This window comes from Osmia lignaria, chromosome 6 (assembly GCF_051020975.1).
Source record: "Osmia lignaria lignaria isolate PbOS001 chromosome 6, iyOsmLign1, whole genome shotgun sequence".
NCBI lineage: Eukaryota > Metazoa > Arthropoda > Insecta > Hymenoptera > Megachilidae > Osmia > Osmia lignaria.
Window position 1 is genome coordinate 9730973 of NC_135037.1, and position 17910 is coordinate 9748882.

The 17910-nt window shown below is 43.2% G+C and overlaps 1 protein-coding gene across 8 annotated transcripts in view; it reads left to right on the plus strand.

Moving 5' to 3' along the window:
- The window catches only part of LOC117607798 (protein pangolin, isoforms A/H/I/S), a 165034-nt gene extending 147181 nt beyond the window's left edge, over positions 1-17853 (plus strand). For 4 of the 8 annotated variants that reach the window (XM_034331926.2, XM_076688544.1, XM_034331921.2 and 1 more), the window contains 6 exons: positions 263-400; positions 3851-3933; positions 4031-4161; positions 5232-5397; positions 9330-9399; positions 13827-17853. In XM_034331926.2, coding sequence (XP_034187817.1) covers positions 263-400; positions 3851-3933; positions 4031-4161; positions 5232-5397; positions 9330-9399; positions 13827-14283 — 1045 coding nt within the window. In that variant the 3' untranslated portion in view covers positions 14284-17853. Of the gene's footprint in view, positions 1-262; positions 401-3850; positions 3934-4030; positions 4162-5231; positions 5398-7148; positions 7309-9329; positions 9400-11108; positions 11350-13826 lie in introns of those variants that run through there. The other 4 variants (XM_034331924.2, XM_034331925.2, XR_004582241.2 and 1 more) reach the window with 4 other exon arrangements.
- Positions 17854-17910: the final 57 nt, after the last annotated feature.

Here is a 17910-nt window from a genome sequence, read left to right on the forward strand (position 1 = left end):
TTGTACTCTAATTGCATCCCATTAGTGTTATACATGAAATTGCATTACCGAGCGTTTCAACGTTACCGTGTAGGATTACAATACTTTATGCTGACATAATTACTTCATAAATCTTTTATTATTTTACAAATTGAATACAGAAATATCATAGATAATTGCATGCTGTTTCTGCATCGAAGTTGGAACGCTGAATCGGCAAGCTCTTTCACCTGCCTCTTTGAAACGTGCAATCACCCAGGCTATCGGGATTCTTTTTTTCCAGTGATCTGTACCGGTTTTCGCCGACTGGTCTGATGCCTCCGCATCCTGGACTGAGTCCGCACGCACACGCGTTGGCGTCCCACGCGCTGGTCTCCTCGGCGCCGAAAACGGATCATTCCACCTTGGATCACAATCACAGGTTCGTTCTCACCGACATTACGGCGACACCTGGACCATTTTCAGGGAATCCAGCCGTGTCACATGCCTCGTTCAATAAGTCCTCTGTCCCTTTTTTTTTTCTCCACCCCCATTTCACGAGCTACCCTAACGCTCCGTCAGAGTCGACAACGACGACGAAACCATTACCTTCATGTGATCGAAGAGATGTCCTGCCACGAGGAATCACGGTGTACGGGAGTTTTAATCGATTCGCACCTCGACGAGTCAGTCAATTTGTTAACGAGAAACGAACGAAGAGACATAAGCATCAGTGATCAGAGATAACGTGGAGCGTGTCAAAGCCAGCACACGGCTTCCATATAATGCAAGCCTAATTTTCGCTCTGTCGGAATGAATCGCTGATAGACAGGCTTTGATCATGGTCACGAGCGTGCTGGTAAATATTGTAGCCAGTAGTGGCATTATCGTGAAACGGAACGGGCCAGTCGATAATTTACTGGATGCACGGACACGCGATGAATGAACGCGTTATGGGAAATGAAAGCAAGGGGGATGATTCCGAAGGTATACTTCTCCCTCGTTGCGACCAGTGGGGAAAATGTTTGACTATCGGTCGTTACCATCGACGAAACACACATTCAACAGGCTACTCTTCGTTTTCCTTTCTGGATACAGGGGAAAACGAAGTCTGTCCTTCCATCGATAAAGGAAAGATTTCGTCCGTTGATAAAGAAGCGTCTCGCAGTATCCGGGGGGTTGGCGAATAGTTTCAACGACGACCATAGGGGGTAGCACGTCCCAGGGTGTTCAACCCCTCGTGATGTCGTTCGTTCCCCCTTCGCCGACTAGGCACGTATAACACTTATTGAATGACTCTCTTCGCACAGCGTCTGCGCCTGCCGTCGCCACCTCCACCTCCACCAACGCCGCCGCCGCCGCCGCCGCCGGTTATGTATTGATCATTACCCTCTTAAACAGATTTCTAATTTGCATTAGTACCCGGCCGATCGCCTGTACCGAGCATCGTATACAAAGCCGCATGGTCGCGCTTCCTATATTCGAGGCACGCGTAGCCATGAACGCTGCCGATCAGCTGGCTGAACGTGGCTCGTTCCCGAAGAGGGGAGTATCGCGTGCCGGCACGGCGAAGCGTCAGGACGCCGACGACAGACTTTTACAAGCGGCCTAGACAACGACAACTGCCGTACTCTCCAGTTGACGCGAGACGACTGCTATTTCATTTTGACCTTCGACTCGACGACCCACGTGCTTCGAGGAGTCCGCGAACATCAGGAAGAGGTTTCCTGTTCATCGTGTGATCCATCGACGATCTGCAAATACACGTGCACACACAGACACACACACACACACACACACACGGAGATCGTTTGCGGAGATCGACGAGGGAGAGACGCCGTTCGTTATCGATCTTGACTCACATGTTGAGATTAAAGAGACGACGAGTAGGAAACAAGAGGAAGTTAATCGACTATGTCGGATTACTCTGTTCCCTTCGATTCTCCTTAGAAAAGGGAGCAGCTGATCAGAAGTCCTAGTCCAGGTGGTCTCCGGAAGAGTGCTGGTGCTGGCGAGACATTAGCCAGCCGATGGTAGCGCCACGCAGCCCGCCAAAAAAAGGCATCACGCAGCGAAAGCGGAGAGAATGCAATCTTCACCCCCCACGCGCGAATTATACATCGGCGGATGGTAGGGTGTCGTTGCTGCGGAGCCATGAATCGCGATGATGGCCCCACGGTGCAGCCCTCCTCCCCGCCGCCCCTTCCGCACTTGCGGATAATCAATCGTCGTAACACCGCTCGGTGATTCCACCGACGCCAGGAACGACGCGTTTACGCTGGATGTGGGATACAGGGTGGCAAGTGGACAAAAGACACCACCGGGTTCCGTTCGTAGGCCCATGGTGCGATACGCGTGGTCGCGAACGAAACAACTAGACATCCATCGAACAGTCCGGACATAAAATACGTATACGTATATATCGTGCCCGGTGTAAAGCATTACGAGGGGCAACGAAGCGAACGAGAGTGGAGGAGAGGAGGATACTTGTCGACGTGAAAGGGAGAGAAAGAGAGAGAGAGAGAGAGAGACTGGACGTAAAACGCGCTAGGATGCCGCCCCTGGAGACATTTTACCGTGCTATTCGTCCGCTCGTCGCTCGTGAATGTTGAATGCCGTCCACGACGATATGGAGCCATTAAGATCGACGATGATACGCGACGTGCCAGGCGGGCGGGACGCGACGTGAACAGTGAGTGTTTTGGCCGCTTCCGGGATGACGCGATCGCCGCTGTCTCCAGACAGCAGACGATAGTGGCGTAAATGTTGTGCGCGTACGTGTGCTGTTTACAACGAGGACTGTTTTTAGAGGACTGTTCATCAGCGTACAGTATGTTAGGAAACGGGAACGCGAGCGTCGAATGCAAGACGACACGGAGAGACGAGATTACCGACCCTACCGACAGTTACATTCGCGATTTCCTGAAACGCAAGATGACACCGTGCTCGAACGACGACGAGGATGGGATTAACGAAAAATCGTACGGCATCGCGGCGGTGCAACGTTACTTGAATAACCACCCCGAGTATCACTGTTTCGTGAACGTTCACGTGTACGGGAAAACGAGCACGAGAGGGCTCGAATAGGGAGGAAAAGGAACAGACACACAGAGTTGGTTGCGTGGTATAGCTTTCGATGGATCAGTTCAGAGCGTTCCGGTGGGTATAAACGGACCCACGAGTCGCAGCGCAGACCGCACCGGCGATGGAGCCCGAATGTCTGGAGCCACTGAACCTGGTGATAAAGAAGGACGACAACACTGAGAACGGGCCAACGGTGATCGAGGAGAACAGCGAAGCATCGTCGATCAACAGAATCGACGAGGAGAACAGCGATTCGAAGATCGTCGACAACATGACGATACTCCAGGACGCGATGAAGGCCGAAGAGGCCGGCTTACCAACCGCCGATCACAAGATCCTCACCGCACTCTACATGAGTAGCCTGATGCAGATGTCGAACATGAACATGCCTAGAAGCGTGACGCCGCCTCCGTACGGTGCTCAGCACAATTTCATGCAGCTGCTTGCTATGGTGGAGGCGCGACACCGCATGTGGCAACAAATGAACTGGCCCTTGCCGCAGAATTTCCATAGGAACCCGTTGACCTTGCCCCAGCCTTACTTCGACGGGCCGACCTCGAATCTGACCGAGCAACTCTGCAATTCCCAAAATTCTGCGTCTGCTTATCCCCTGTCCTGCACGAAACCCGAACAACCCATGAACCATGACGCAGACTTACCCTTGAAGCAGTCCTACTTCAAACGGTAACAGACCGACTTGGCCTGAATCGATTTTGTCCGCGAAATATATAATATATATATATATTTGAAATTCGATCGATCGATCGAGCATTTGCATTGATGATTTCTATGTTTCTATTGTCCGCAGGTCATCGGTAGAACAGAAGAACTCGACGTCGTTACCCACGGACAACTCGAAAGCACAGGACACGGGTCAGCAGAATAATCAAGGTAAGGATCGTTTAACGGATCTGGGCTTCGGTGATCAGTTTACCGTTGATTTTCACTGTAGAGGCCACCTCTCATACCCGTCGATGATGTTTGACAGATAAAAAGAAACCCCATATAAAAAAGCCTTTGAACGCATTTATGCTGTACATGAAGGAGATGAGGGCGAAAGTCGTGGCGGAGTGTACCTTAAAAGAGAGCGCTGCCATCAACCAAATATTGGGAAGACGAGTGAGTAGCTGGCGAATAAGTACATTTTTTAAATTCAATAGTAATTTTTTTTTAACATTTGAGAAGCTGTTACATCAGGGTCTGCTAAGGAAAAACAGTAAGATGACAAATATTTCTTTTGATTTGAAATGCTATTAATGGTACCAAAAATTGTTTCAGGAATAAATTGTTTCACTCGAGGAAGCAGACATTTGAATTTTATAGTCCAAGAATTTCGAAGCAAGCAGAGCCCTGATGTAAAAGTAACAGACACGTGCCAAAGTCAAGATTTTCTTCTGTTTTCTTTGGTTGTTCTTTCAAACACGTTGCTGTCACTTGAACGTATCTCGTACAACGTAAGGTACGAGTTCAATTTCGAACTGTATGCCAGAGGAATCAAAGAAAATCGAACCTCGTCGATCACGTCGTATGATTCAGTGAAACGGTAAATGAAGAAAACGAGCTACGCTCTCGTTGCTTCGGAAGCAAAATGTTGACTTGGCGACCATGAGGGAAGATTATCATCCCCAGGGACCCCGTTTGAACAGGGTGTCTCCAAGGATGATCTTGAAAAATAATAATTGCATGCGTTTTTTTTTAACTTCTTTCGTTGATCCGCGATATTGATCAAATCGAAGCACTAACCGTATACCTGCTAGTATATATATATAAATATATATCTGAATATCGAATAGAGAAGATAGATAAATAGATAGATAGATAGATAGTTAGATAGATAGAAAGAGAGAGAGAGCATCGTAGGTGGGATCTAAGGAAAAAAATCTCGTTACGAGAGGATTTTTTTGGGGTCGGGTCGAACCGAAAAAAAAAAAAGGGTTGGGTGACGAGAAGGACACATCTCTCTTGTGGTGTATCCGCTCTAAACGAGTCGCAAAGACGAGCAGATTAATAAAAAAAAGCACACGTATTACCGTTAATACGATAATGAATTTAAGAAAAAAAAAAAATATGAATAAAGATCGGATTAAAAAAAAAAAAAACACGTGAGAAAAAAAGGGACACACGGTGCACGGATAAATACTGTGAGACTGTGAATCTGTGAATCTGAATTTTGGGGGTATGACACGCAGTGGCACTCGCTAAGCCGGGAGGAGCAGGCGCGGTATTATGAGGCGGCCAGGCAGGAGCGCCATCTCCATCAGCAACGATACCCCGGCTGGAGTGCCAGGGATAACTACGGATACGGCAGCAAGAAGAAGAAGAGGAAGAAAGAACGGTCCGCAGATCCCACCGGAGGTACCACTTTCCAGTGCTAGAACAGCAGGCCCTTAATAATTCATAATAATAATAATAATAATTCATATAGATTACCTACTGGTTGATATTGAAACGATCAAAGTCTCTTGTGCGTTTCATATTCTGTTTTTTATTTGATGATGAGAACCTGTTTGTTTCATTTTATTTTATTTTTTTTTTTATAAATTTGGTTTCTGTTCAATTGTCACTTGTGTATTTGTTCTCTTATCTTTTTTTTGAAATTTTTTTTTTTTTATTTTATTTTAATTATCTGGCATTTTCACTCTTCAACTCGTGCGGACTTGTGTTTTATATTTTTTAATAATGATCGATCAGCTCTTCGAACGTGTTACGTACGCGTGCAACGACTCGTGCACGCGTACGTTACGCTGTTTCCGTTGATTTTGGTATTATATTTTTTTTTTTTTTTTTGCGTCGACTCGATTTTATATTGGATTGTCTGTTGGGGGCGAATCTTTTGCGGACCAGGCACCGTCGACCCTGGATTGAGAACGAAGGGGGATAAAAAACGAACTTCTCGCGGCATGCGAACATGTACGCAGATTCTTTTTTTTTTTTTCTATATCTGGCCAAACTCCCTAAAGCGGTATCCGTTCACGGAGAGACGTACGATTCGAATGACGTAAGAGGGACAAAAAAATATGTTCACGAACGTAATTAACGAGAGCATGTCATGTATCGAAGAATTCGAAGCAGAGTGAAAAGACGTATGATTGAGAGGCTTGCGGTACGGGATGTCTGGTAGAGACAAGACCTCGTTTCCGGTCGTTTCCCTTCCTCCAGCGTTTCGAACGGGGTCTTCTTCAACCCCGTGTCCACGAAATGATTCAAAGTTGCTACGTTTTCGTAATGGATACTGTGTCCCGTTGAAATGTCATCGGTTGAAAAGTACGAATACACTGAAAAAAAAGGGGGGGTAGCATTAAGGGTTGTAATTAGCGAGGAAGATACTTTCGTTGAATTATTTACTTTTAAGGGAAACAACTGTAATTTTAATGCATTAACCTTTTGAGCAGCACGCAGTCATTACATTGGTTCAGTAGTCGAAAAGTGCAAGTGCATCCTCACCCTGACCTAATGTACTAATATCACACTTGTTGCACATACAGGATATTATAAATGCAATACGTGTAAATGTATGATTACAGTATATTTTTTCAGTGTATAGACACCAGTCAAGAATCCTCGTTTCGCTGGAACACGTGGTCCACGATTAATCATGTGCAACGACCCTCTATCAGACACCCTGTATCGTCCGAAAATAATTGAAACTCGACGATAACGACGTATAATAGCGGTACAAGCGAGGGGGAGGGGAGAATCTAGGCTGTTCTTCTAGCACTTTAAACGGAAAGTAGGGACCCCAGTGTTTAATTGCCAATGATATGATTAAGAAAGGCAACGAGATGCGCGTGGAACGGTATCGAAAGCGCATAAGAAACGTGAAAGACGAGATTTTTTTTAATTTAACCGTAACTAAAGATCAAAAAGTATCGTAGATAAATAATAATCTTTAACCAGTAAACGTTAATCTTTTACCAGACCTTAACAGCAGTATAAAAGAGAATTAAATTGAAAAAAGAAAAAACAAAACGAAAGATGCAATTTTAGGGTGGCGGCAGTAGCATTAGTGAATCTCTTTTTTTTTTTTTTATCTTTCTTGATTAAAAATATTGTTTAGCCAACGGTTCATGCACAATTACAAATAGTGTTTGGTTCTCTCTCGGTAGTGGCACGCGCTAGGGCGAGAGGAACAGGCCAAGTATTATGAGTTGGCGCGACGGGAGAGACAGTTGCACATGCAGCTGTACCCTGACTGGTCTTCCCGCGCAAATACCAACCGAACTAAGAAGAGGAAGCGCAAACAAGACACAAACAGTGATCCTGGAGGTACCCACATGCCTCACTCCACACATTCTTTACAAGCTCCCCCCGCCCCACGTACAGCAACACCAACAACAACGACAACAACAGCTACAGAAATTTATTAAAAGTCCACCTATTTCACCCCCTATCAACAGCCCCCCACCCCCTCATTATTACATATACTATATTATATAATTATTATATACATTCTTTATTGCTACACTACATTATGTTGCATGTTTTCCCCCCGTCTTGGGGTTTTGGGTCGATATATTATTATTATTATTATTATTATTATTATATATATATTCTACATATATATATGATTATTATTATTATTATTATTATTGCTGTTATATACATGCACACGCATATTAGACGTTCATATATACATATATATATGTGATTTATATTGGTATTTCAAGTAGTTTTTGTTTTTCTTTTCTTCGATTTGAAAACAACAATAACAATAACAACATTGAAAATAATATATATTATAATGATAGAAGACAAGTTAGAAGAGAGAAAAGTAGTAGTAAAGAATAAGAATGATTAAGTACCGGAAATTAAAAAAAAAAAAAAAAAAAAAAAAGAAAGAAAGAACATTCACTCGCGTGAACGGGCGTGCACGTACGCGTGCGCACGTGCGTGCCTCCATGTTTGAAAAAAAATATATATATTTCCATTAATATATATATTGTGTGATAAAGAAAATATATATATATAACGGGAAACAAAATGGGACACGAGCGCATTCAGTACACACGTACACGCACATGACACAGCATTATTAATTATTAATTACGTATACAACTTTGGGGACGCTGGCCATCTTGCATTTTTACAGGGACCTATACTCCGCAATCAGACAATCCTAAGCGTTTTTAATTTTTCACTCAGTCTCTCTTTCTCTGTGTTCACCTATTTTCTTCTATTTCTTTTCTTTCTCCACCTCTCTTCTCTCTCTCTGTGCTCTTACTGTTCTTATTTTTCTTTTTTTTATCGTTCTTATTTTCATTGCAGTTGCTGTTCTCTATCTTTTCTTTTTAACTATGATACGCTGGTTTAAATTCATATTTCCTTCTTTTTTTTTCTATATTCTTTTGCTCACCACCATCACCATCACCTTTGATCGTTTCAACGTTGCCTGTCGACCTTGTCGATTTTTTCTCCTTTTTGTTTTCTTCTTCTAATTATAGTAATTTATTTATCAATTGGCCTTTTTTTTTTTTATTTCGTTTGGTTCTCTATGGTCACCTCTAATCAATCACTCAATTATTCTCGACCCTTACACGCGAGTTTGTTTCGTTCACGATGCCTGAGCGCTCGGGTTTCCTTTTTTTAAAATTTTTTTTTTTTTATATTCATCTTTAATATTTATTATCTAGAGCTTGCGTTTAATACAGTTCACGACATTAATTGAGTAGATATGATCTTTGATCGTATTTTTTACGCCGTTTAACGTTTACGCTGCATGCCATTTTTTACTCAGCTTGACAAAATATCTCTTTCTTTTTTTTTATCAATCCGCAGGATTCTTCCTTGAAGACTGCTGTTGCAGTACAATTTTGAATAATAAACTTTCTTTATAAAATAATATGATTGCGTTTGAAAAAATGTAAGTCTTCTGGGAAGATCCTGTTTCGCTGATATATATACATATATTGTCAAATTTCTAAACTGTTCGAGCTTGAAATCTTCACATTAAATAAAGTAATAAAATCTAATTAAAATAATGAACGATTATAAAAAAAAGAATCAAGCTCGATCAGTTACAATCGTTTTGTTACACGCATGACTAGTTGACAAAATTTGATATTCTTCAGCATTGTTCCAACAAATAAATGTCACGCTAGCCTTGCAATTTTATTCAAAAATTAACGTCTCAGACGTGATTGTCAATTAGCGTCATTCGTCTGGCAAAATGATAGAAATTCGATGATACATGTGCGCGAATGATAAAGAAGGATATACATCTCCCCTGTTCACAGACGGAGAAGAAACATTTCTGCGATACTAATCGATGCACCTTTCAAATTTTCTAGGTAACAACATGAAGAAATGTCGCGCCAGGTACGGATTAGACCAGCAAAGCCAATGGTGCAAGCCATGCAGGTACGTGTGCATCGTGTAGAGGGTTTTTTGATCGGTTGCTTCTTCAAAAATGGAGAATTACTATACCGTTCTTGTCGGCAAAGCTGCGCACGCTGTTCCGGGTCGCGTGTATATACTTATTCGATCTTGAGAAGTGTTGAGAAAGACTAGAAGTTTTCACGTCACAGTTCATGTAGTTCCACTAGAACAACTTACTTTTTACATGTGATGAATGATGGTGAACGATGATACGAGCACGGGTTGCTTTTCAAACGCGCTATGTTTTCTTTGTAACCATATTCTAAACAATTCTGGATGCAAAAGGTTCATCAAAGCTGCTCTATCTACGTGTCATTTCTGGGTACTTTAATCAGAGGATACTGACAACTGTTAACACTTTGACAATCACAGATTCAATATAATCGACACTTAGAGTGTTGATATAGAAGCAAGTTGTTGCGTGTCACCATATTTTGATACGCAACAATTTGATTAAAAAATTAGTTGCAACCCGGGCACGAATAATAGTACTCTCGATTATCACCACTTCTTATTGTAATCGTCTTCTGCTCCGTTCCGTCATCCACATGTTATCGTGGAACTTGAAAAGAGCCGACGCGTGATTGAAAGAATATAATTAAAATAATCGTGATCGAATTCAATCATCTAAAATAAGTGAAACGCGTAAAGAAAACGCGCGGCAGTCAGAAAATGTGTCTTCCAAAAAGCAAAATATACGAAGGGAAAAAGAACAGAACAAAGTACACAAGTGATAGTATCTTACTCGCACGCTGCTGGATCGATCCAACCGTGGCATCGTCCACTGTATTTTTGCTTGTAAATAACTCTACTCGATACCACACTCTGTAGTTTATTGCGGCATCACGAGCCACCCGTTATAGCGCCACTCTAACTTCCGTTTCTCACTGTGCGCCCAAAACGCCCCAACTCCCGGCTGGGTTTGTGAATCTCATGGACCTCATTAAAGGGGCGATGACGAATCCCAACGAATTTTTCATTCACGATGAAACGTTGAGAAAAAGAAAAATTACCGTATACAATCATTGGCGTAATTAGATAATCGGCCAAGATGAGCCTTGTTCCTTCGGAATGTATAATAACCGACCCCTTTGGCAAAATTCCTAGTTACGTCAATGAATGCAACGTGTAACGACAATTCTGTCTCCGTTGTTTATATCTGAATAGTTAGACTTTACACACTTGGCTAACAGTGGCGACCCAGAAGAAGCTACTCATGAACACGGACATTTGGGAGACATATTTTCTGATCAGACACTGCGGAATCGCTGAAGTTGCGCGTATTTTCAGAAAGAACAAAGTTGAATTTGTTGCAACGAGGTCGACGTTGTTCGGTATCGAGGCAGCGATACTGAAATGGAAATCTATTGATTAATAAAAAGAATAGGAGTAGTCGCGTATCAATTTTGGCCATCCCAAAAATAGGGATTGCTGTCTAAAATAACTGTAACCATCCTTCGCGAAAAAAAAATAGAGTGGTGCCTCGATGACGACGATGGTCGACCACGTAAACTGTATAAGATCGCGACGAAAGAGGGTGGAGAAGATAAGCGATAAGCGAGGTCCGCTCGCGGACAATTCGGGCCGATGCGTGTGGGTGACGACGATACGGTGTGGGATTAAGGTGGGATTAAAGTGATAACGTCGATGCGACGAGCGCCCCTTTAATGGCTGGTGGTTGGTTTTGGCAGCCCAGTGGAGCATGGAGCGGGGATGGGCATCCACGCGAGCATAATCCATCACGGTGTGGGAAGTAGCGCGGGGGCAGGGGTCGGGGCTGGAGGTGGTGGAGGGACGGTAGGGGCAGCTACTGCACCCCCAAACACCAACACTGCCTCCAATGCCTCCTCGCCTCAGCAAGAACCCACTTATGTTAATCTCTAGTCAAGCCTATCGCCTCCCTTCTACTGCAACACTTCTTCTTAAACAGTGGTCAGTCCCGACTTAAACCTACGGGCTCGTTGGCCCTCGCTATAATCAACCAACTCTGCTCGTTTTGCCCTTTCCAACAATGAAGAACTAGAAATAATTAAATACAGTTCTTGTTGCTTTTTTAAAAGAAAGAATTTTTTTTTTTTTTTTTGAAGTATTATGTTTGAATGTATAGAAGAAGGAAAGAAGAGAACTGACTTCCGGTGGTTGAGACGAGCGGGGGTGGCATAGTGAGCGGCACAACGACGCCCTAATGCTCGCATTGTTTCTCATTGTTGTGGCTCTTTGCAGCTTATTATTGTTACATTTGATTTACCCTCGTTTAGTTGGAATTTAATCAGTGTTGCCCTTAGCATGGCTGGTCTGTAATACATATGATATATGTATATATTATATATATACCATCTATATGTTTATATATATAAATATATACGTGTTGCGTACATTCTACACCCACGTGTATAACCCAAGATACATATCTCTGATTTTTCACTCTTTCTTTTCTTCTTATGTTCGTTCTCGGTTCGGAACATTTGGCAATAGAGAAGTATAAATACATACATATATATTATATACATATTAATTATTTATGAGTCTGATTTGATGGCATGAACAGTTCGTGTACGGTAATTACGACGAATTATGTGTTGGTAACGGATGTGTTGAACCTTATTTTTATTTAGTACTACGTGAACATGATTTATTTATTTATTTTTCTTTTTTTTATTGTTTCTTTTATTTTTTATGTCAACGTTCTTCTGTTGTTTTCTATCTGTTTTTTAGTTTCTCTATTGTTTCTTGTAATGTCGTAAAATTATACTTGTTTGCATTAAATGTCGTTTAGCCGCGCGTCGTGAAACGTTTCGAGGACGAAGTCACACCTGACGACCAAAATCTTGGCCAGGTAGTGTCACGAGGAAGCTCCTGGTAGCTTTCGTTCGTATCGTACGAATTTATCGTCGCGAAATCGATGTCGCGCGGCTTCTTACGCTTCGTAGAGGTTTGAAGAGTCCGGACACGTTACAGCCTTGATCCGCGTCCAGTTGCTGGCTTTCCTTGGGCTCGAAGAGAGATGATCCTCGGGATCGAATAACTAAGTGGTATATTATAAAGAAAAGTAGTTTGATTTCTTTTACCAAACCACTTTCCCCGATCATATAGAACCATCCACGATGCAATTCCCTCTCCTTCTCTAATTTAATTGAAATCGATCCTGGAATCATTGCGCGAACGAATAGATTTTCTTCCGGTTCAACGTGGCTAGGTCAGCAGCTGGAGCGACTTGTGCGAACCGATTATACTCGAAAGAAAAGTATGCAGAAGGTACATCTAACGCTTTTTAAATCCAGACGTGCCTGCGAACAGTTGATGTCCCACCCAAGAACCGTAATGTTGTTGACACTTGATCAAACACGAGCAATAAACTAACTCGACTGGCTAAGAGATGAATAATGAGAGCCAATGGCAGAGCGATAAATGTCTCGACTGCGATGCAGTTAGCACACGAGGTCGGTCGGGCTCACTTTTCGGGAACTTTGCAGTAGCCATACATTTTCGCCTCTGTCCTGTATTATAATATTTCTAATACATTTCGTGTATCGGGTTTCAAATTTCCCGCGTCTCGAGATCGATCGATCGGTCGCGTCTCTTTTTTTCCTTTCCGTTCGTCTTTTCTTTCTCGTTTCATTTGCACTTTTTTGGAACGGAACGATATTTATTCGAGAGAAAGAGAGAAGAAAGAGAAAGAGAGAGAGAGAGAGCGTACCAGAGTATCGCTCATGAAAAGTTCCAAGTTCCACGTAACTGTTCTACGAGCTTTTCGTTAGCGATTTCGTTGATCGATTTCTGTCGCGTGTACTGACACAGCGTACTGCTCGGGACACGTAGTTCTCGCCTGCGGATTAAAACAGCGTTCAAACCCCAAAAACCCCCTCCTCCCCCGGAACCCCGCCCACCTTGTGCCCCGGCATTTGAATTCTTTTTGTTGAGACTTTCGTTTTTCACGTATACGTTTATTACACACCAGTTATTTGCTTGTTACGTCTGAATCTTTTTGAGCATGGCATTTGGCAGCGAGTGATACGTATATCCGTGTCGAGCAATACAAGCCGAAGCTGATCGCGCAGAGATCTCGTTTTCATTCGACGAGTTAACGAACGCGTTGGAAGGGAAACTCTTTGTAACAAAGAAATCACGTGTGAAAAATTTTAGCAAAGATTTCTGCGCGGTCGATCTTGCTACGACCACGAGTGACCGCATGTGTTCTTTTTTAGTTGGTATATAATAATACTGGATGTAACCATACAACAGGGAGGATCGAACGTCGTTTCTTTAACAAATTTTTTTATTCACTTTCACTAATGATACATCAGCGTGTACATCAAATGGAAGCCACGTTCTATCTTCTTGAATAACCATCAATCACCCTGGTGGCTTCTTAAGATCATCCGGGCTAATCTTGAAACGCTTGTTCGCAGACGTAAGAAGAAATGTATCAGATACATGGGGGAGGGAGGAGACGGCGACGGCGAAGCGGACGGCGAAGGCGAGGACGATCATTCGGAGGACAACCTTGGCAGCGTGGGGGAGGCAGGCACTCCCGAGGAGGACGAGTCGCTGAGCAGTCCCGGGGGTTTGTCCGCGTTGTCTAGTCTGGCTAGTCCATCGCTGGTATTACCGTCGCCCTCGAGCCTGGCCAGCCCGTGTCCTTGCCCTCTGACACCCCCGGTGCCGCCTCCGCCCCTATCGAACCCGACCAGTCAGCCGCACAATCAGCCTGTACAACCGCCGCCGCCCCATCGTAACCCGGTCGGCACGAATCCCCACGACATCAACAATCCCCTTAGCGTGAACCAACTGACCGGACAGTGTATAAAGAGTGAAGTGGTCTCGGCGCCGTCGGGCACCACCAATCCGGCGATCAGTGTTACGTAGCCCCGGCCGGACCCACGTGACAAGACTGTTGCTACGCGCCGTGTCATCAACAGGGTCCATGTACGTGTACAGACGGCAAGCTGGACGATAATAGGGGTCAATGTCGTCACCTGGTCCAGGGCGACGACGACGACGACGACGACGAGGAGGACGAAGGAGGAGGCGGCGGATGATAGCTGGCTCCTCTTCATTCGGATCGTCGTTAGGACAGATCTGAAATGGGGGATTTGTTGGCCAATCGCGTCAGTCGTGTGAAGACTATACAAGGAGATCCGGGTAATCAAGTTGGAGCCCAGGGTCCAGGAAAATGATGGAGCGAAAGAGGAGATACCAGTGTGAAATCGACTCGGATCTAGGACGCAAGGCTACGAGGGAGAGATCCTCGGGATAATCGTGTCCAGTCTCTCGCCGCGTTCGTTCGTCGGGACAGACCCAGTGTCCAAAGTCTTTAGCAGCGATAGGCAGAGGAGTCTGGGTATATAAGGACGTTCACACGTGTTTACGATTGAACGAACAGACGGACAAGCGAAGAAAAGTAAAGGCAAAAGAAACATATGAACATACGATGCAGAAATACTCAGGACCAAGTGTCTGGCTGTAGTCACCCACTCGAGAGAGAGAGAGAGAAAGAGAGAAAGATTGTCAGTTCGCATGCTAGATAGACAGAATGAGAGGAAGAGTGTGCCTGCGTGAGAGATGTTGAAAGAGGATACAAAAAGAGAGAGAAACTATATGATACGCATAACTGGCTGACGATGAAGGTGCGCGTGACACAGCTTGTAGTCCTTGTTACGTTGTGATGCCAATGACTGAGAGGTCATGTTCCTGTGCCAGGTACTATATTCTATAAAGTAATTATACCGCAGACGTATAAACTAAAGGTAAAACGAGCAAGCAAAAGAGAGAGAGAGAGAGAGAAAGAATGAAAGATAGAATGAAAGAGCAATGCCGAGAGAGAGAATGATGTGTCCAAGCGAGAACGAGACATTTCGTCGTCATTCATTTAATTCGACCTCACGATGTCGGAATACCTATTCTCCTGTATGTAATTTGTTATTTTTTTAAAAGTCTATAACACTGTGCGATTGATTAGCATGTAAGATCTCTTCATTTTATTTCGTTTCACGACGTGACAATCCGTGTCGCTGTTTCAAACCCGCCCTTCAACGAAAATCCACCTGCGTACCCGCTTTTATCTGACCTTCGTCGTTATAACTTTCCTCTGATTCGTATTCAGAGTTACCTTTTCGATTATATAGATTGTACGGCGTAACGCGATCGCCAGGTGAAACGTTTATCGAATTGTTTCTTTACGTGGATCTCCATTGCATAATTAAAAATGAAAAAACAGCTGTCTTGGGCGAAATCTCAGGAATCCGTGCGGACTCGATGATCAGATGTGGCTCGTTCATGAACGATGAACTCTAATCCTAAGTTTTACAACCCCGTCAGGGTCGAAATCGAGAGGAGATCGAGGAATCAGGGGCGATTGAGAACGAACATGCGCACCGTTCGCGCTATCGGGCCATCGAAGACAATAAGAATAACACGGCGAGGAAGAAATTGTTGTGGCATCGAATCGCGCGGTTCAGAGCTTCCATTAGAACGTACAAGGTTAATCGTGTTCGATCGAAAGTCGCTATTCCTCTGTGTTCCCTCGTCAGTCGTTCACAGGACGTTGACAAAGCAGGAGAGAAGGCATGTATTATTTAGAGATCGTCGTCTCTGCAAGCGACAATCGCTTCTTCGCGCGTTTTATTTCTTCTTTGAAACCTCGAGCTGTGACTTCGTTAATTCTTTAGCATTTCGAATCGTTTCACGTTTTTTAAAAGAAACATTTCTTGTATTTCGGCGTAATTATCGAAGAAGAAACGCGCGATAGACCGCGATCAGTTTAATCATTTTATTTAATTGGAACTTGAAAATATACCGGTTCCTGTTTGCGATAAAAAGATTGTGATAGGCGAACGAGAAAGATGAAAACGTTTAGAAAATTGTTATCGATCTTGACTGAACGACAAAGCGTATACGAGTTTCCCCTGCTTGTTTCCGTCTCGTTTGTAAGTTTGCGTTTTATCTTCTGATCGTCGATGTGCGAACCCTTTAAGCGGCAATATAATTGTTCTTGTATAGCGGCGACTGGTTGAAAGAAAGAACGCGTAGAATGATGTTTGTCGATCGTGCGCTCGTTTTCATAATTTTCTTTCGTTTCCATTTTTAATTCTTGTTACCGTGGAATATACGTGCGAACGAACTCGATAATTCCACGTCCATTGCAATGATCGTTTTATTTTCTTTTCTTTTTTTCTTTAGTTTCCTTTTATACGATTGTTAAGAATTGAGCGACGGTTATGTGCAATTTCGCACAAGAGTTTCTTTTTTTTTCTTTAAATTTTATTCGAATTTTTGAATAGTAAATCGAACGAGTTAGAAGTGATAGATATTTTGCGCGAAGCCTGTTACCACGATTATTTTCTTTCATTTTTTATTATGGATTAAAAATTCTATTGCTCGAAATCCTCGAGTGCGATCCAATTATCTCTGATCGATCGATACATAGGAAAAAGATAACGTAAGAGAAGAGAAAGAACGAGCTGTACACGCGACGATTGTTGTTTTCTCGTGCGTTTTCATTAAAACGGAGCAGCTTGTGTACATAGGATAGAGATACGTTTTTAAGGTGTATTTTGTTGCGTCGAATGGGAAAGTGCAATGGAGGACTTTGACGAAGAATAAGAAGATGGAAGAAGAAGAAGAAGATCAGCAGAGAAATAGAAGGAAAAAGAGAGTTGCGTTATGCCGCCATGTGGAAGTCACGCGAGCGAAGAGTGAATGAGAACGAATGAGAGAGTTTCTGTCTTTTCTTCCTGTTCTCTTCGTTTCTTTTCTTATCATTATTTTTTTAATCTTTCTTCTCCGATTCTACGATTCACCCCCTCGACTGAAGCAATCACCGATGTCTCTGTATAGCGAGAGGAGCGTAAGATAAAACTGTAATACGCGTCGTGTATCGAACAGTAAACTTGAACGTGCCATAACGACATCATGCCAATATTATCAATAACCCATATTTTTTACACTGCGATCCGTTTCGAACATCGTTCTGTCAGTCGTATCCTAGGCTTTGCGTTCAATCACGCGTCTCTTGCTTCTTTTGCCGCGTTTTTACCTCAACCACCGGTTATTCTCTCCCTTCGTTGCCTCCTTCTCCTCGGTCGACCCATCTTTGCACGCGATCCACGCTCTATCATCAATAATATTTGCAGAATTTTATTTTTCACGTACCTATTTTATGCTTGTAAATTTATTTTAAACTTTGAACGCGAATTAATCAATGATCCATAAGGATCTATGACTTAAAGTATACGACAATCGATCAGCGATCAATTTGTGATTTCGTGGGTCCAAGTAAATCTTAAACATACACTTTTTCAATAATTTTTACTGACAATTAGATATTCATAAAATTGAAAAATTATCCTTCTATTTTCATAGAATTACCTTCTCAAATAATAGTACTCGATAAAAATTTGGATACCTCGGTGAAGATCGAGGTTCGATCGTGAAGAAGGAGGCAACAAATGATCCAAGTACGGGCAAGGACGACCAGCGGTTCACGGAACGAGC